Source organism: Hemiscyllium ocellatum, chromosome 19, assembly GCF_020745735.1.
Source record: "Hemiscyllium ocellatum isolate sHemOce1 chromosome 19, sHemOce1.pat.X.cur, whole genome shotgun sequence".
Lineage (NCBI taxonomy): Eukaryota > Metazoa > Chordata > Chondrichthyes > Orectolobiformes > Hemiscylliidae > Hemiscyllium > Hemiscyllium ocellatum.
In genome coordinates this window covers 6,725,001-6,745,343 of record NC_083419.1, presented here as the reverse complement: position 1 = coordinate 6,745,343, position 20,343 = coordinate 6,725,001, and the positions used below count along the sequence as shown (strand labels likewise).

At 38.6% G+C, this 20,343-nt stretch overlaps 1 protein-coding gene across 4 annotated transcripts in view; it reads left to right on the top strand.

The window, feature by feature from the left end:
- Nucleotides 1-20,343, top strand: part of scaf11 (SR-related CTD-associated factor 11) — a 72,574-nt gene that overhangs the window by 30,278 nt on the left and 21,953 nt on the right. For all 4 annotated transcript variants that reach the window (XM_060839631.1, XM_060839633.1, XM_060839630.1 and 1 more), the window contains exons 4-9: nucleotides 7,398-7,475; nucleotides 8,065-8,147; nucleotides 11,451-11,506; nucleotides 13,256-13,359; nucleotides 17,185-17,288; nucleotides 18,706-18,825. In XM_060839631.1, the coding sequence (XP_060695614.1) occupies nucleotides 7,398-7,475; nucleotides 8,065-8,147; nucleotides 11,451-11,506; nucleotides 13,256-13,359; nucleotides 17,185-17,288; nucleotides 18,706-18,825 (545 nt within the window). The remainder of the gene's footprint in view (nucleotides 1-7,397; nucleotides 7,476-8,064; nucleotides 8,148-11,450; nucleotides 11,507-13,255; nucleotides 13,360-17,184; nucleotides 17,289-18,705; nucleotides 18,826-20,343) is intronic.

Sequence of the window (20,343 nt, the reverse complement as noted above, 5' to 3'; positions counted from 1 at the left end):
CTGAGGTTTATAAAATCATGAGGGGCATGGATAGGATAAATAGACAAAGTCTTTTCCCCGGGGTGGGGGAGTCAGAACTAGAGGTCATAGGTTTAGGGTGAGAGGGGAAAGATATAAAAGAGACCTAAGGGGCAACTTTTTCATACAAAGGGTGGTACGTATGTGGAATGAGCTGCCAGAGGAAGTGGTCAAGGCTAATACATTGCAACATTTAAAAGACATCTGGATGGGTATATGAATAGGAAGGGTTTGGAGTGATAAGGGCTGGGTGCTAGCAGGTGGGACTAGATTGGGTTGAGATATCTGGTCGGCATGGACGAGTTGGACCGCAGGGTCTGTTGCCGTGCCGTGCATCTTTATGACTGTATGCCTAGACAGGGAGGATATTTTCCCCAGCTGGGGAAGTCCAGAACTAGGGTGTCACAGTCTAAGGATATTAGATGAACTATTTAGGATGAAGATGAGGAAAAGTTTCTTCATTCATCAGATAGTCAACCTGTTGCATTCACGACTGCAGAAGCTGTGAAAGCCAAGTCACTGAATATATTCAAGCAGGAAATTTTTGTAAAGATTTTAGATGCATCAGACAGTATGGGGAATAAAAAACAAAAATATGGCATGGAGATAAAGGATCAGCCATGATTGTATCGAATGGTAGAGCAGGGTGAAAGGGCTGAGTGGTCTCGTCTTGCTCCTTAGATGTTATCCATCCAAGCACACACCATATTGAGTTAGAAATATGTTACTGTTCCTTCTCTGTCACTGAGTCAAAATCCTGAAACTCCCTTCCTAATAGTATTGCAGGTCTACTTATTATCACATTGACTATCATCGTTCAAGGCATTACCATCAAGGCTCACCACGATCTTATCGAGAGCAATTAGGAGGTGGCAGTAAATACTGGCCTAACTAGTGATGGACACATCCAATGAGTACAATATAGTTTTAAGAGATGTACCTTGAGTTACAAAGCTCCAGAACCTGCTGCTGAATTTGGATTTCTATACTGTTTACTCTGCATCAATGTCTTTAATGTCTGTGTGAGTTGTACAGACCAGTGTTGTATTCCCTGGAATTTGGATATTTTGGTTCAATACAGTTAACTGAGATTTTGGAGAAGATTTGTTGAAACTTTTAAGATATTAAGGGTAGATAGGAGACTGTTTTGGCTGGTTATGGATTGTGGAACAAAGAATCTGGTCTAAAATTTAGGACAGTTCTTTCATGCAAGTCCTACATGCAAAAAGTCAACAAAGTTTTGAACACACTTCCACACATGGCAACAAATGCTCGATAAATTGTAAATTTTAAAATAAATATTTGTTAACCAAAGATATTAAGGGAAAATAAATGAGTTAAATGGAGTTGGACCATTGATCAGCCAATATTTCATTGATTGGATGAAGGAGCTAAACGGCTTCCTGCTGCATACCAATGAGCTTGTGCATTAATAGCCCTTAAAAGCTAGACAGAAATTTGCATCTAATAATTAAGAGTAGAACTGCCTATTTAACAAGCATCATAGTTAATACAATGTCAGTCTCTATGATCCAGAATTGGAACCAATTAAAATAACTACGTTTTATTCCTACATTCTTACAATTGATTGCGATTTTGAAAGCATTTGTTTTCTTTCAGTGCAATCTTGCTTATCCTTTCTTTACTTCCAGTCTACCTGATTTGACTCTAATTCACACAATTTCACTCTTCTATGTTGTTCCCACTTCCTTTTCAGACCTTAAAAATCTTGTTGGTTAAGGTGATGCACTGTTAGTGTTTTTCTCCATTATCGTCACACTTCCAGTAATTAACAGCCAAAAGAAATTATGAAATTAATGCAGAAAAATATTTAATGCCATGTGATTCTCACTCCAGCAAAATCTGGCTCAATAAAATGTTAAATGTAAATATGCAAAATTCTTAATAACAATAAAATGAAAGTAAGCATTAAAAAGACAATTAATCAAAATCACACTAGAATCTAATTGGAGAAATGGTTTAATATTTAAAAGGGTTAAGTTATTCAAACTATTCAATGAGGTAACTTGTTGGAAAGACCAGGTTTAACAAAGGTTTTATAGATTTAGATTAAATTTTTAAAAATCTAGGTTTTTGACCACTAACTATGAAGTCCTAGAGATGTACAGCATGGAAACAGACCCTTTGGTCCAACTTGTCCATGCCGACCAGATACTTAAATTAATCTTGACCCATTTGCCAGCATTTGGCCCATATCCCTCTATAAAACTTTTCCAGAGGCCTGGCATTCTAACCACAATGCCATAAACAAACACATAGATCTAGATGCCATCTATCAACCCTTCAGAAAACGAACAGGAAATGACATCACCACAAACCCCAGGAACCTCATCCTGGACAAACATATAAATAGAAAGCAGGAGACAACAGATTCGCTTCACTTGGAAGTCGCCACTGATGATGTTACCTAGCCAGGTAATGAAACGTCTGAATATCAAACCTATAGCTCAGCGAGCAAACCTACACCCTAAACCTTTCTATTCATATATCCATCCAGATGCCTTTTAAATGTTGTAACTGTACCAGCCTTCACCACTTGCTTTGGCAGTTCATTCCATACACACATCACCCTCCACCTGAAAGCGTTGCCCCTTTGCTACTTTAAAATTTTTCCCCTCTGACTTTAACCCTATGCCCCTAGTTTTGGAGTCCCCCATTCCAGGGAAAAAAGCTCCTTGACTGTTCACTCTACCCATGTCGCTCATGATTTTATAAAGCTCTATAAGGTCACCCCTCAGCCTCCTGACACTCCATGGAAAATAGCCCCAGCCTATTCAGTGTCTCCCTATAGCTCAAATTCTCCAACCCTTGCAACATCCTTGTAAATCTTTTCTTAACCCTTTCAAGTTTCACAACATCCTTCCTCTGGAACAAGAGACCAGAATTGTACGCAGTATTCTAAAAGTCGCATAACCAAAGAGCTGTACAGCCACAAATGAATTCCCAACTCCTATACTCAATGCACTGATCAATAAAGGCAAGCATACCAACTGCCTCCTCCACTATTCTGTCTACCTGGGACTCCACCTTCAAGGAACTATGAAGCTGCACTTCAAGGTCTCTTGGTTCGGCGTCACTCCCCTGGACCTTACCATTAAGTGTATAAGTCCTGCCCTGATTTGCCTTTCTGAAATGCAGCACCTCACATTTACCTAAATTAAACTCCATCTGCCACTCCTCGACCCATTAGCCCATCTGATCAAGATCCTGTTGAACTCTGAGGTTACCTTCTTCACTGTCCACTACACCTGCTATTTTGATGTCATCTGCAAATTTACTAACCATACCTCCTCTGTTCACATCTAAGTCATTTATATATGTGACGAAAAGTAGTGGAGCCAGCACCGATCCTTGTGGCACACCGCTGGTCACAGGCCTCCAGTCTGAAAAACAGCGTTCCACCACCACTCTCTGTCTTCTACTTTCGAGCCAGTTCTGTATCCAAGTGGCTGGCTCTCCCTGTATTCCATGCTGACCAGTTTAAAACAAAACTCTGCATTAATTTACATGAGGGTCATTTGGAAAGGTGCATCAAAATGATGGTAGAATTATTTTCATTATGTGTAACAAAATAATTTTTAAAAAGCTAATAGAATTTTGGGATTACGTTTACAGAACCATTGGGTACAAGTTGTAAACAACACTAAGCTTTCATACTGCTGTATTTAAAGTACATTTAAAGTTATGTGCTCAGTTTTCATCACTAAATAAAAAACACACATATTGGAAAGAGAGCAGAAATAGTATAAGAAATGGTCAAGTGTAAATGGAGATGAAATGTAAGCAAATAATAGCGATATTTGATCTTTGCAACCTTGGTTTTGGAGGGGTAATAAGAAGGGAGACTTAACAGATGTGCAAATAATATATTAATTGACATGGTCAAGACAAATACAAAATGTTTATTTTAAGCAGATCAGGAGGGTGGGATTTGAAAATATAAATGAGTGTAAAGTAATTTTCAAACTAAATAGTTACACATTTAGTTCATCAGATTATTCTGGAATTATATGTCAGGCATGATTAAGTGAAAAAATATTTAAAAGTATTTCAGTGCAAGCTGCCCTGTTTTGAAGAGTGTGGCCCTCTTTCTGCAGTCCCAGGTTTCTGCTCAAGCTCATCAACATATCACGAAACAAAGCACTGCCCAGAATAGCATTTCAAAATATGATATTAAAAATGCATTGCTTTGAAAAATATTCCTTTATTTAAGAATGTTAATTTCGTAAAGTTTGGCTACTAAAGCTGAAAATTGATTTATCACAAAAAAAGCTTTAAAAGCAATTGAAGTTCATTTCCTGTGAGAGTGCGATTTTAAATTACTGAAAATTACTTTAAAAAATATACCAAATTCTCTTCCAGTTAAATTGGAATACATTAGTGAGTTCCTTATTAAGTTTAAAAATCAACTTAGTCATAGCCTTTCAAGATGTATTAACCTTAACCTATGCTGGTAGTGTCCTTTTGTTCAAAAGTTCCAGGTTATATTTTTGGAACCTCTTTGAAGGCCTGCAAATGAATAAAATTAGCAGAAACTCCCAATTGTGATAAACTTTCCATGGGGTTGTGGGTAGAGTCTGCTTCGATCATGGAGTTTTTAAAACTAGCACACTAGACTGCAGAAACTCAAGTTGAGCTTGTGTTTGAAACTTTATAATCTTTATAATAACATTTGGATGTTATTATTGAGGGAATTCATTTTGTTAGAAAGATGAGTTAATGGTTGAGGTCTTAGTTATTTGTCTAATAGATTTTTTCAAAGTTTTCCTATGTAAGTTAAATAATCTGCAATTCTTAGTTTTATTTTGAGAGTAGTCCTTTTGAGGCAAGTGAAGTAAGACTCATTGTTGAGAAAAGGCCCAAGAAGTATTTAGAATTTAAGCATGAACTTATTTTTGTTAAAAATATTTAATTAGTGTACACTATATTTGCAACATTAATAAAGGACTTTTCCCAGACATGTTATTACCGAGAGCTGAAGTGACTTGCACGTTACCTTATAGTCTTGCTGTATTCCTATCAAGTGTGTCCTGTTTTGATAAAGGGAGAAAGGTGCAGTTTATGGACTATAAATCAGGAAATATTTGCTGTTGCCTCGTAGAATATTTTGACAGGCTACCCAGTGCCTCAAGATCTAAACTACTCGCTTTTGTTTTTCATGTCTGAAGTATTAACTTATTCGATTCACAAAGTGAAGTGAGCAATGCTGGACATTGGCAACTCTTTTGCTCTTGTCTATGTTATGAATTAAATCTCTTAAGGGAAATTATGTTTGTGTGAAAGTGCTGGCAATGTTGGGTGCCACAGAATATTCTATGTGCTGATATTTCCTGATTTATAGTATTTGTACCACTGATGTCTACTCTTTACCCCAGGGGTTCTGGCTGAGAGATTGGCAGGGACACTGGGGTGAAGGAAGGAGGTCAGTTAAGTTCCAGTGTGAAAACTGAAATGTCTTGGTGAATAATGCTGGACAGAAATTCAGCAGGTAAGCTTTTTCAGCCTCTCCTTTGGCATCCCAATTATGGGTTGGCTGTGGAACATAAATGCATTTTTATTTATGGATCAGCTAAAATTTCTGTGCATTTCTAATACAATGTATGGATGAAAATCCAATGCTCAGAGTAAAAGTTGATCAAGTTTTCGTTTTAACAGCAAATTGTAACATAAATCCTTCAAATTGTGCTAAAAATCTCGGGACAATCTTTACAACAGTGAGAAAAATTAAATGTTTGTATTTGTCACACTTGTTTTCACAGTGCCAGCCAACAGGCTTGCATTGAATTACAGTGATGCACAAATTCCAATTCTTATATTTACAAGTCATAACTTGCATGAACGTACAATAAATTTTGCTGTGTTTCCTATTTGAGTATGACAATTTGGTCTGTACTGGGCTTATATCTTAGAAAAGCTAAAAGGAAAAAGAACATTGGAATGCCATTTCTTACTTAAAAATGGCATTTTGTCCGATATCTTCAGCCTGCGCCTTAAAATTGCATGTTTTCTTTCTGTAAAAAGATTGGGGTAGTCCTATTTTATTTCAGCTGATAATTCGGATGTGATCCAAATTCTCAATAAAGTGAGTGAATGAGGAGTGGAATTCTAACACTTGCCGTGCATGTTGCCAGTCCCTGAATTTTGATGCCATTTTGTTTTTGTCATTCATTACCAGCTTCTGTTAACAAATTTTGTTACATTTGATCTGGAAAGCATACTTCTTTCTAGATGCCATTGTTATAAAGGTACACACTGGAGATAATTATTAGTTAAGTTGCTTACTGTGTCAGCTTCTTGGATGTAATGTTGCCTTTTGTTAATCGAGTAATATGATGCCTCAGAATTGTTGAATACTACTACATGTGTTTGCAAATTCATAATTAAATATAGTTTGGTTTGAATTGAAGACTTGCTGATCAACATGGGAACAATATTCTTATTCTGATTGTTGAATTCAATAATTTAAGTCGTCTCACCAAATCTCTGCAGTAAACTATTCAAGCACATTGCAAAACTAGACTTCTCATTCTGAAAGAACTTCAAGCAGAATTGATCAAACCTGTCCATTCACATCCAAAAGGACAGTATTCCTAACAGTGTATTATATTCCAGAAACATTAACTTTTTTTTCTATTTTCATCTATCCCTGACCACCAACAATGGATTACTATTTAACTTCTTATTGCTTGTAGTAACTTGTACATAAAGTAATTACTGCTTTCACCTAGATTAATTCATCTCCAGGAGCTGCTTCTGAGAAGTTTTTTGGCAACCATGGTCTTTGTATGAACTCAAGGTGATCGATGCAGAGAAAATGTGAAGAATAGCATTTGCCTGCAATGAGTGGCAATGACTTGGAATTCACTGCCTACAAGGTTGATGGAAGTGGAGACAATCAGATTTCAGAAGGAAATTCGAAATGCACTAGAGGGGACTAAACTTGCAGGGCTGTAGGGGGTGGAGTTGGGGAATAGGATTGACTTGATTATTGTACAGAGATCTGACATGGACTTGATGGGCCAGCTGGTCACTCTGTGGCAGAATGACTCTGCAATACGTTCACATCATTTTCTTTTTTACATCTCTTTCCCTTTCCTATCCTTTCATGAGAACAAACACAAGAATTAGGAAAAGGAGAAGACCATAGACTCTTCAAGCATTCTATGGGAAATGTCGACGTTCGAGTGGCACAACTTGGAGTTCAGAGTTTGCCTCACTCCATGACATGGTTTGGGCAATTGCAGTGAAGACGTAGCAACCAGTGAATGAATAATGTAATTTGTTGGATGTAACAATTAGTATTTGCAATAAAAAATGAGTAACTCAGAAATTAAACAAAATTGTACCTGTTTTCACAGAAAAGAAACTGCTGCCCAATAGACCGTAAGCCCTTCAGTCTGGTTTACAAACAAGTCAACATAAAGAGTAATGTAAAGGTATGTAATTAATAGTTTTTATTAGTTTAATGTATACAGGTTAAATATAAAATAAACAAGACATAAGGCAATTCAGATGAATAGCTATTGAAATAAGGCACAAGGATTTATAGGGTTGTACTTTATGTTCCCTGAGCAGTTTGGAAGGCTGGTTAGGGGGTCAGCTTAAAATTCAGCTAGTAGACTGTCCACATGCTAACCCTAAAGGAAGCAGCTCCGTATCACACTGATACCTTCAGTCCATCATTCTCCCCCTGTCATCCCCTGATCTGTACTTCCATGTCAGTGCAGGCTCCTCAACATTGCAGGCTGTTTATAGTCTCAGCAGTGACCCATCCGATGGGACCTCCAATTTAGGAAGAGATGGAAGGCTCACTATGAAGGAATAAACAGTGCTCACAGCATTAAGTTGCTGCTGAACAGCTGTCAGGATTATGGGTGACCCCTGCTTCTGACATTTTGGTCCAGGGTGCTGGGGACTATGGTGCCACATAAAATACAGCACATTGCCCTCAAACTCTGGAATAGGTAAACAAATATGCCTGTTATAATATAGTGTCACTTTCTCTGCTGTTTTTGTGCATTTCAGATTCCCATCAAGCAAAGCTTCAGTAAAAATTCACAAGAACAGCAGCCATGCAGCATTGAAGACCATTGTCACAGTATTGCAGGGTAGGTACTGACAAAAAATAAATGTTGTGTTGAACTTATACATAACCTTCAAGAAAGGTTATCATAGAATACCTACAGTGCAGAGACAGCCCATTTGGCCTAACAAGCCCACACCAACCCTCTGAAGAGTATCCCACACTGAGCCATTCCCCTACCCTACTACTCTGCATTTCCCCTGACTAAAGCATCTCGACTACACATCCCTGAACACCACGGGCAATTTAGCATGGCCAGTTCACCTAACCTGCACATCTTTGGACTATGGGAGGAAACCAGAGCACCTGGAGAAAACCCATGCAGACACGGGGAAAATGTGCAAACCCTTCCCAGACAGTCGCCTGAGGCTGGAATTGAAACTGGGTCCCTGGTGCTGAGAGGCACTGAGGGCTAGCCATTGAGTCATGGTGCCTGATGTGGCTTAGGATCTTATCAAAGTTGAGGAACACAACAACTTGCTTGTCATTGTTAAAATAGTAAAATCTTCAATGGACACTAGGTTTTATTGGTGTCTAGATATTCATCGAACATTTTTCTTGTGTTGATGTGATTGTACTTTGTAGATATTGTAATGTGTATTTGCAAATTTTAACTGTTTCTTCAGATAACAACATTTTTTGGGTCTTCTGTCATCTTTGATAACGATACCGTTTCAGTTTGTTCATAATGTGTGAAGTGTACTAAACTAGGACTTTCCCTCGTCCTCGCGCACTTAACTTTGTAAAAGACCAGGATAATGTTTTCATTCTTGTCACTTTGCTTGGCACTGTTCGTAACAAAATCCGATTCCAAAACAGTAATTTACCACTTATTTGGCACATGGGAAGTAGGAGGTGACAGTTCCTGAATCTGCTGATTGCATGAGATATGCTCATGGTGACCAGGAGAATTCAACTTGATTTGTCATAGCACAAGATGAGCATGTGTTTTAGAATCCAGTGGTGCAAACCAAAGGTTTCCATTTGAATCTGGGAATTCTCACTGTGAATACATAAGAGAAGCTTCAGGCCAGTCTTGAACTAACTTTAATAAGTGGATCCCTTTTTCCCTTCCAATTACTGGTACTGTAATGTCCCCATCATCTATATCCCAAGCATCCAGAATTCCTCTTTTGAATCTCTAATACCAGTGCATGATAATTCTGAATGTTTGGAATCCAGGTAACAGGGACTTCAGTCAACTTTCTATATTGATGATAACCCACTGGAATAAAGCAGTCAGCTACAGGAGGGATGTTATCAAGCAGGAGAAGGTTCAGAGGAGATTTAACAGGATGCTGCCAGATATGGAAGGTTTCAGTTATGAAGAAAGGCTGGATGGGCTGGGACTTTTTTTAATGGAGCATAGGAGGTGATCTGATAGAAGTTTATAAAATAATGAGAGGAATTGATAGTTAGTGATAGTTGTCATTTTTCCTAGGGTTGGTGATTTCAAGACATGGGGCATTTTTGAGGTGAGAGGAGAGAGATTTTAAAAAGGCATGAGAGGCAACCTTTTACACAGAGGACGGTTCATGTGTGGAATGAACTTCCGGAGAAAGTGATGAATATGGGTACATTTACAACATTTAAATGACATTTGGATAGATACATGAAAGGATCATGAATAGGAAAGGTTTGGAAGGATATGGGCGAGGAACAAGCAAACAAATTTAGTTTGAGATTCTGGTTAGACTGAAGGGTCTGTTTCCATGCTGTATCACTCTGTGTATTTTACCAGTGGGCAAAGGGACAGACCTCAGGACAGGCTGGCTGGATTGTTTCCATATTTGAGTGAGATTACAAAGCCACACAGGAAGCTCTGTTTCATGTCGGGGTGCAGGACCACTGCTTGTTTCACATGGGTACCTGTTTATGCATATAATTATGTTGGAGCTTTTGCTTGTTAAACTTACCAAGTGAAGTTGATTACCAGTTTTCTAAAATTAGATGTACTGCCGACATAATGATTACCCTGAATTCCTATGTGCTCTGGGAACTGGTCAGATTGGGAAGTCTTAGTGGTATTTTTATGGTCAGGCCGTTGTGAACTAATTTGGGTTTAGTTTGCTTGAAAGCTCTGGTTCACTGCATTAGAGAGGTGACATTGATTCCATACTAATGGTATCTTCAAAGATTGTCCACCTTGAGTAATTCTGGGTTTGTTTTCTGGTCTGCAACATAGCATTGCTTATTCTGTACTCACAGAAAGCATTTTAAGCAGGCTCTGCAACTGTAGTGATTACATTGTAAAGCAATTTTTCAGAAGCAGTTACTTGATTTCATGAGCACAAGTTCATAACATAGTTTATGAGAATTTCTATGGTTGTGTTTATAAAAATAACTGCTCTGTGTTATGTGCTCTTCTGTGGTCAAACCGCATCAACCATTTTTTACACTTGTGCTTGGCGAAAGTGAGGACTGCAGACGCTGGAGATTAGAGTCGCGAATGTGGTGTTGGAAAAGCACAGCAGGTCAGGCAGCATCCGAGGGGCAGGAGAGTCGGTGTTCTGAGCAAAAGCCCTTCATCGGGAATGCTCCTTGGATGCTGCCTGACTTGCTATGCTTTTCCAGCACCACATTCATTACTTTACACTTGTGCTTTGTCCACGGACGTACTGTCAGATTTTGCATTGGGAATTACTGCAATTATAGAACCATTTCAAAGAACAATACAGCACAGGAACAGGCCCTTCAGTCCTCCAAGGCTGTACCCACCACATTTTGCCCTTCCATGCTAAGACTGTCACTTCATATAAGGCTCTCTACAGGGGATCTGGGACCTGTGTGTGCACGACAAATAACTGAATCTTAATCAGATTGAAATATTATTAATGTACTAAACCAGTCAAAATATTTAAGTCCATGTCAAATGAGTTAAAGAAAACACTGCAGTGGGAAGATAGGTATTGTGTAGAGGAATGATGCAGAATATGTTTTTTGTTTGAAATGAATGAAACTTACTTTTCTATTTCAATTAGATTTTTTGGCTAAAATTAATAATTCTTGCATCATTAAATAGTTTGACTGGAATGAATTTTTTCTGTTGAAGTTATTGAGTAATTTTGCATTATTCCATGTGTTTCTGTGCTTGATCTCTCAGCAAGATGCTAATATAACACATTTTCTGGGGCGTCAGCAACTTCTTAATTTAATGTTAACTGTGTGTCTGTAGTTTTCAGGATTTCCAGTGTGGTTGAGCCTTTAACAGCTATGTGCACTGGTAACCTCACCATCATTTCTGAGCAAAATACAGCTCATTACCTTTTCAGATAATAAGGATCTTTCAAATAATTGTACTACTTAAAATTTCTTTTGCAAATTACAGAGGAAACGTTGCCTTCAATGATGGGTTTTGCACATGCTTAAAGGAGAAGTGTGAAAGTAAGTAAGACATGAATTTTGTATTGTTTTATTTCTCTGGAGCATTGGAGGCTGAAGGGTGACCTTATAGAGGTTTATAAAATCATGCGAGGCGTGGATAGGGTGAATAGCCGAGGTCTTTCGCCGGGCTAAGACAGTCCTCTGTTCTTGGGCCTCAGCTGTTTGTAGTTTTTATAAATGACTTGGATGAGGAAGTTGAGGGGTGGGTTAGTAAATTTGCAGATGACACAAAGGTTGGAGGTGTCATTGATAGTATCGAGGGCTATTGCAGGCTGCAGTGCAACATAGGCAGGATGCAGAGCTGGGCTGAGAAATGTCAGATGGAGTTCAATGTGGATAAATCTGTGGTGATGCATCTTGGAACTTGAATGGTGACTGTAGGATTAAAGACAAGATTCTTAACAGTGTGGAAGAACAGAGGGATCTTGGTGTTCATGTACATAGATTCCTCAAAGTTGCCACCCAAGTTGGTAGGGTTGTTAAGAAAGCATATGGTGTTTTGGCTTTCGTTAACAGGGGGATCGAGTTTAAGAGCCGTGAGGTTTTGCTGCAGCTCTACAAGCCCCTGGTGAGACCACACTTGGAATATTGTGTCCAGTTCTGGTCACCCTACTATAGGAAAGATACAGAGGCTTTGGAGAGAGTGCAAAGAAGGTTTACCAGGATGTTGCCTGGACTGGAGGGCTTGCCTTATGAAGAGAGGTTGACTAAGCTTGGACTTTATTCTCTGGAGAAAAGGAGGATCAGAGGTGACCTGCTTGAGGTATACAAGGTAATGAGAGTCAATGGCCGGAGACTCTCCCTGGGGCAGGGTTGACTGGCACGAGGGGTGATAGATATTAGGAGGAAGGTATCGAGGAGATGTCAGAGGTAGGCAAAGAGTTGTGAATGCATAGAATGTGTTGCCAGCGGTGTGGTGGAAGCAGAGTCATTAGGGACATTTAAGCAACTGCTGGACATGCACATGGACAGCAGTGAGTCGAGGGGCGCGTAGGTTAGGTTATTTTATTTTACATTAGAAGGGTCTGTTTCCATGCTGTACATCTCTATGACTCTATGATTAATGCTCGGCACAACATCGTGGGCCGAAGGGCCTGTTCTGTGCTATACTTTTCTATGTTCTGTACTCTAACTAGAGGGCATATGTTTATTGTGAGAGGGGAAAGATTTAAAAGAGATCTAAAAGCCAACTTTTTCATGCAGGAGTGGTCATGTGTAGAATGAGCTAATATTTAAAAGGCATTTGGTTGGATATATGAATAAGAAGGGGTTGGAGGGATATGGGTCAAATGCTGGCAAACGGGACTAAGCTGGTTTGGGATAACTGACCGGAAAGGACTAGAAGGGTCTGTTTCCATGCTGTGTACCTCTGTGATATCTTAAATTGGAAGAACATCAGCATGCTTGGAAAAGGTAAAAGCGTTTTTTTTATTCTTTAGAAAAGATTTGAGGTTGTTACTTCAGATTTGACTGCATACATTTCAAAAGTGTGAACTTTCAAAGAGAGGAGCAGACTTTCATCTCATTAACTTTGTTCTGTCCTGAATCCATGTATATTTATCCTATCATTTACTTCCTTGCAATATTTGTTATATATAAATCTGGTTCTGAAAACAGCCAAAAGCCAAAAACACTGTCCTACAATACTTTCTGAGTAAACATTTGCTCCCTTCATTTGCTATTTAGTCAGTCAATCAATGGCAAGGTGGTATTCAGGGGAGTGGTGATTGACGTTTCTCTTTCCTTCAGGAGGCTGTGCTGCTTGGCAACAAACAGACTTTTGTGAAATACAAAGCATATTTGACACGGGCAGTGACAAAAGGAATAGGACTTCCAAGAAGAATAAAAATAAGGTTGGTTGAATGAATGTGTAATACTCATTAAATCTGCACCATGGTAGACAATGGTATATTAACATGAATATTAAAGCTTAGGCCTTAAAATGCTGAAGTATGCCATTCAGCCCATCGGGTCTGTTCTGCCATTCCCTTAGACTATGACTGACCTGACAATTCTCAACTCTACTTCCCTGACTTTTCCCCACAACCCTCAAATCCCTTACTGATTAAAAGTTTATCTGATCTCGGTCTTGAATATAATTAATGACCCAGTCTCAACAGCCCTCTGTGGTAAAGAATTCTGCCAAATCACTACTCTGAGTGAAGAAGCTCTCCCTCCTCATCATTTAAAGACTTTGCTAAGTAACCAATATTTAAACCATTATTTCAATTATATACCGTATGCCTTTTTTTTAACTGAGGTAGCATGTTAAACTATTTTGACCCAATGTTTTCCTTCTGAATTTAAATAGTGCATCTTTTATGGTCTGGAAAATTTGATCTTTGGGTCCTTTTATCATAGCATTTACTTCAGCCTTAAAATGGATTTTACAACTAAGAAAAATGTCCAGAGTAGTCCTTTTGGTCCTTTCAATTCCACCTTCCCAGATCTCTTGCTACCTATATCAGTTGATCCTTATTTCAAATATGTGCAGTAATCAAGCATTCTCACATCCTCGGTTGGAAAGTTCCAAAGACAATTTTTTGAATGAAGAAGGTTCCCCTTACTTTTTTCTAAATAGCAGGTTCTTTTTTCTGAAACTGGGATTCCATCTTCCTTATTCCCCATTCGGAGAAAACATTTTCTTATCTAATCATAAGATTTTTAAGTATTTCAACTGATACGAATGAGGAGAGGGAGTAGGCAATTCAGGCCTTTGAGCCCATTCCACTGTTTAACATGATCATGGCTGATTTTATTCTAGTCTCAACTCCACTTTCCTGCCTGCTCCCCATAGCCCTTTATCCTGCTTTTCATCAGAAACATATATATTTCTTTCTTGAATCTGATGATTGATTCTGTCTCTGGGGCAGTGAGTTCTACAGATTCACAACTCTCTGAGAAAAGAAGTTTCCCCTTACTTCAGTTTTGAATCTACCTCCTCTCATTCTCTTACTATTTATTCTTGTTCGAGAATGTCCCACAAGGAGGGACATCTGTTCCACATCCACCTTATCAAACCCCTTTAGTATTTTGTATATCTCAATCAGCTCCCCCCTCATTCTTCTAACCTGTGAGTACAATCCCCAGTTGTTCAACTGCTCCTTATATAATTGTAACAACATTTCTTTACTTTTATAATCCTGTCCTTTTGCAATAAATACCAGGATTCCGTTTGCCTTTCTTGTTCTGTGCTACACTGCAAACCCATTTTCTGCGAATTATGCACAGACACCCAGACAGATCCCTCTGCACTGATATACTTTGAATCTGATTCTCATTTAAATAAAATGTGCTTTTTAGTTTTTCCAATCAAAATGGGTAACCTCGCACTTATCCACCTTAAACTCCATCTGCCAGATCCTGGTCTTTTCTCCAAACCTACCGATATCCACCTATTTATGTCCTCATCACTGTGTGCTTTCCCATCTGTTTTAGTATCCTAGGTGGGAAAGCATGTAGTAGGAAAGCTTGAATTCGCTCACCTCTCTCATTATTTGCAAAAAAATATAGACCATATTTCTTTATTCTCTAATTAATAAACAATTCCCTCGTCCCAGGGATGAGTTTAATTTTGTCGTCTGGGAAAACTTGTCCTTCATTGAGTAAGGAGATCAAAACTGCACCTATTAGTCCTAATGTAGCTTCAGTAATGTGGCCCTGTACAATCATTCCTGAAGAAGGGCTTATGCCTGAAACGTCGAATCTCCTGTTCCTTGGATGCTGCCTGACCTGCGCTTTTCAAGCAACACATTTTCAGCTGTACAATTGTAGTAGGACATCTTTACTCTTATGCTTCAATCCATTTATAATAAAGTTTTGTTAAAATGTTTTGCTTTCATAATTGCTTGATGCGCCTGCATGTTAATGTTTTGTCATTCATGTACAAATACACTCAGGTTATTCTGAATGCACACATTTCCCAATCTCTCATCATTCAATGTATCTTCTTTTAATTTTATTATCTTACCAAAGAGGGTGACCTCACATTTCTCCCACAGGAGTTACATCTGCTGTGCTGGTGCCCACCCTCAAACTTGGCTCTATCCATTTATAGACTCCGTGTGTCAATCACTTCGTTTCCCAACTAACATGTTATCGTCAGAAAAATTGGGTCTTTTCATCTAAGTCATTTGTACAGATTGTAAATAACTGAGGTGTAAAGACTGATCTTTACAGTTATAGCCTCAGAAACCAAAAATAATGCATTAATTTCTACTCTTTCTGTTCATTTACCAATACTCAACTCGCAGTAATACATTATCACCAATTCTGAGTCCTGATTTTGCCTAGTATCTTATTGAGTGGTACATTATTGAGTGCTTTCTGAAGAATACAATTGATCCAGCATATTGTTTATAAACATTTGGAAGAAATGCATCACTGGATTATTCAAAATTTGGGAGAAGATTTGTAGCTCGAGTGCTCGTTGTTGTGGTTCTGTTCACCGAGCTGGGAATATGTGTTGCAAACGTTTCGTCCCCTGTCTAGGTGACATCCTCAGTGCTTGGGAGCCTCCTATGAAGCGCTTCTGTGATCTTTCCTCCAGTATTTATAGTGGTTTGTCTCTGCCACTTTGGTTGTCAGTTCTAGCTGTCCGCTGCAGTGGCCGGTATATTGGGTCCAACCGCCTAAGCGCCACATATGAACAACTCCAGTTCCTGAATGAATGCCGAAAAACCTGGACCTAATATACCGGCCACTGCAGCGGACAGCTGGAACTGACAACCGGAAGCGGCAGAGACAAACTGCTATAAATGCCGGAGGAAACATCACAGAAGCGCTTCACAGGAGGCTCCCAAGCATCGAGGATGTCACCTAGACTGGGGACAAAACATTTGCAATCACTGGATTATATATGATTTGGTTGTATTGCCCTAAATTTATATAGAATTCACACTTAGCAAGTTTTAAGAAGATTTGTAGCTCAGGTTGAGGTTTTGGATGTCGGTTTGCTCACTGAGCTGAAAGGTTCTTATCCAGATGTTTTGTTACCTTACTAGGTAACATCTTCAGTGGACCTCGTGTGAAGCAATGCTGAAAATGTCATTTCCTCAATATTTCATCAACAAACACATCGAGTCAGACCCCATCTGCCACCCCCTGAGGAAGTGACTTCACCACAGGAAATGACATCACCAACCCAAAGATATAAATAGAAAGCAGGAATTTTCAGCATTGCTTCGCCTGCGGTCCACCGAAGATGTTACCTAGTAAGGTAACGAAACGTCTGGAAATGAACCTTTCAGCTCAGCGAGCAAACCTACATCCAGAATTCACACTGCTGGTGACTTTCTTTATCACAGGTTAAATGTTATTTCCTGCCATCCACTGTGTTCTAGCAGAAGGCTTAGAGCTTTGTGTGTAACATAACTAAATTATTTATGCTGTTCACTGGCAACACAACTTTGTGCTTGTTATATATGTAATGATACCCAGTGTGTGCAGTAGAGGAAAGTCACTATGCATTAAGAGCCAATTTCATTCAACAGCAAACACTCAATGACCGGGTGAGCACTATGGACAGAAGCTGAGAAAGTTGAAGTCTGCTGTCTTGATCTTTTCTTAAAATGAGTGAAATAAATCTAATTTCCTTTTGTGTTTTTGCAGATTTTATTTTAATGTTTGCACTAAATTAGCTTTTTCTATTCATGAAGTTATTTCTTTTGCCTCAATAGATCAACAGAAAAGTATGTTACCAGCCATGTGTCAGGAATGATCTGAACAGTTTCGCTCCACAATATGGGAAGTCAGAAATGTCCAATTTCGAAACTGAAATATGGTAAATCTCAGTGCTAACATGAGGTTAATGAGCCCATTGAAATTGCAAAGCTTTTGACAAATGATAAGGTTTGATAAAGGTTAATGATAATATCCTTTATTATCAATTATATTCAGTATAAAATACTGTGAAAAGTGTGTACCATTGCTGTACATAAGCACTATTCACATTAACCTAGAATAAAAGTTTTGAAAAGATAGCTTTATGAAAGTCCAACTTTTTGTTCTGCACAGCGCCATCACTTCCCCACCAGAGTCCTGCTCCGGGCTTCCCAGCCAATTCTGTGCCGCCGAGATTATCCTGTTCTGGACTTTCCAGCCCACGGCATTCCACCCAGAGTGTCCCACCTGTTAAGGCTTCAAATACTTTTTGGGTGTTAATTGTGTAAACCTGGATTTTCAGTGCATGAATTTTTCTGGTTTCTAAATCTGAACCATTTGAATGGTGTAAAATAGTGCAGCAACTATAGTGACAACATCTCACATTATATCTTTATCAGTAACTTGGCTTTTTCTTTTCGTAGTTATTCTTTTGCCTCAAAGAACAACTGAAAGTCATTTTTTTTAAATAAAGGGGGAACTAATCAGGAAGCGATGAGGTGGTATAATGTCTTAAATCTTTTACAGTCTTGAAGGAAATCAGTTAACCAGTGGGAATAGAAGGCAGTGCAATTTCCAATGTGCTTTCAAAAACTAAACTGGAAAAGTAAACCACTTGCTGTGACTGGCTTTGTTTGGTTTTGTTACAATTTACAGACCCGCCCTTAGGTAGTTTATGATTCTCTAAGATCCCCTTATGTTGAATGTTTTTAGAAATAATATAAATGAAATGTAGTTGTGAAATCAAGGTATAAGTAAGTGAAGTTAAAAGGGGTGGTTTTCAACAGCAACTTGCATTGTTTGCAAATGAAGTGTGATGATGTACTTTGGCGAAACACTTGTGTAAAATTTGACACCAAACCAATAAAGTGAAGGAGCAAGAGCTTGATCAAATGATATGTTCTAAAAAGTCTTAAAGAAGGAGGAATATATGGAAAGGTAGTAGGGTTTATGGAGGTAAATCCAGAACATAGGAGCTAAGCGGCTGAAAGCACAGCTACCAGTAGTGGAGGAAAGGAAATCAAGGACTACACAAGGTCGCAGTTTTAGAAGTGTTGAATTATAGGAATGGAGGAGGCTTCAAAAGCTGCAGGCGATAGGCTATGAGATTGAGAGTTTGAGGCATTATCAAATTTCACAGGTAGAATAAAATGGGATATTTACACGAGAAGATAAAATGTATAGGTGTAAAAGTGTGGGGGGGTGCGGGGGTGTGTGTAAATTTAATGTAACCTGAGTGAGAAACACACACTGTACCAGGGTGAGCTGAATTCTTAATTCACTCCTAACCGTTTGAACCTTTATTCTGCCTTCTGTAGCACAGATTATGTTGACATGTGTGAAATTACACCACTAATCAGACAGAAGAGAAGAGGACCAGAATCAAATCGACCCCGGTGGCGTCTTGCTTCCACTGTTCTTACGACAGGAATGTTGAGGTACTGATTCAGGCGGAAGTTGAAATGCAAACTTCTATAAATAAGCTGAGCAACATTTTAATGCAACACTTCTGGTTGTTCAGAAGGATAGTGCATCAGTTGAAAGCCAAGTTTAGTTTATCTGGTGGCATTGATTACTGTTTAAAGCTTTGCTGAGAATGGAATTAATATAACTTCGGATTTTCTTGAAGGTTTGTCACTCTGTTGTTTAGATATGTTAATTGGAAACATAGTCAATTTGCAAGCTGTTTGAAGAAAAATGTCAATTCATCATTTTTCCAAATCGTGTTGTTATATTTTTCATCCATTTTGACTGAGTTTTGCTTCTTCCAAGCAAGCAGACTTTCAGGATTTCTAATTCCTTCTCAGTTGTTCCCACAGCAATTTACATTTATGTATTATTTTAAAAGTCTTAATTCTCCTAAAAATAATGTCTATCCTTGGGCTGATCAGTGTATTTCCCAGAAATGGATGTACAGAACAGGAAGAGGACAGGCAAACTAGATCTCCTTTCTTGAAGGGGGGTGACCGAATAGAACTAATTTAAAATTATGAAAGCATTTGATGGCGTGGTTACAGAGTTTTTTTCCTTTGTGAAGGAGAATGTAACTGGAGATCATCAATGTAGTCACCAATAAGAAATTCAGAATAGGCTTTTTCACACAAAGAAAATGCTAAGAATGTGGAATTCACTACCACAAGGAGTAGCTAAAGTGAAGAGAATAGATGGTTACAGTGGTAGATCCACATGAAGAATAGCAGAAGTCCTCAGTGGAATTTGAATACTGACATGGACTAGTTAAGCCAAACGGCCTGCTTCTGTGCATATCTATGTAAGCTGAGTGTGAAAAATAGCATGAGCTAAAATGCAACTTGTTTGAGCTCTCATTTCTAACTAAGAAGGTTTTTATCACAAATTCCACATTAGAGATTTAGGTTGATGCTTCAGTGCAATATTGTGAGTTTGTTGGGAGGTATCCTGCTTTAAATGAGACATTAAGCACAAGTTCCATTTGCTGCCTCAAAAAATCCCACAGCCCTATTCAAAGAAGAGCAGGAGGATTTTATGGGATTTCTAGGCCAACATTTAACTCCTCAACTGATGCACCTTGCCCAGATTATCTGGTCAGTCACCTGATTGCTATTGGGATCCTGTCATGTGCACATTGATTTGGATGATTCCCCAGATTGCAATAGTTACTACACTTTCAAGACTCTGAATTCTTTAGAATACTTTGAGGTTGTGAAAAGTGCTATAAAATTCTTACAGTCTATCCAAACTAGACTCAATTATGCTGTTCCGAATAAACACTATTTGGAGATGCCAATGTTGGACTTTGTTACAAAGTTAAAAATCACACAACACCAGGTTATAGTCCAACAGGTTTAATTAGAAGCACACTAGCTTTCGGAGCGACGCTCCTTCATCAGATGATAGTGGAGGGCTCGATCCTAAACACAGAATTTATAGCAAAAATTTACATTGTGATGTAACTGAAATTATATATTGAAAAATAC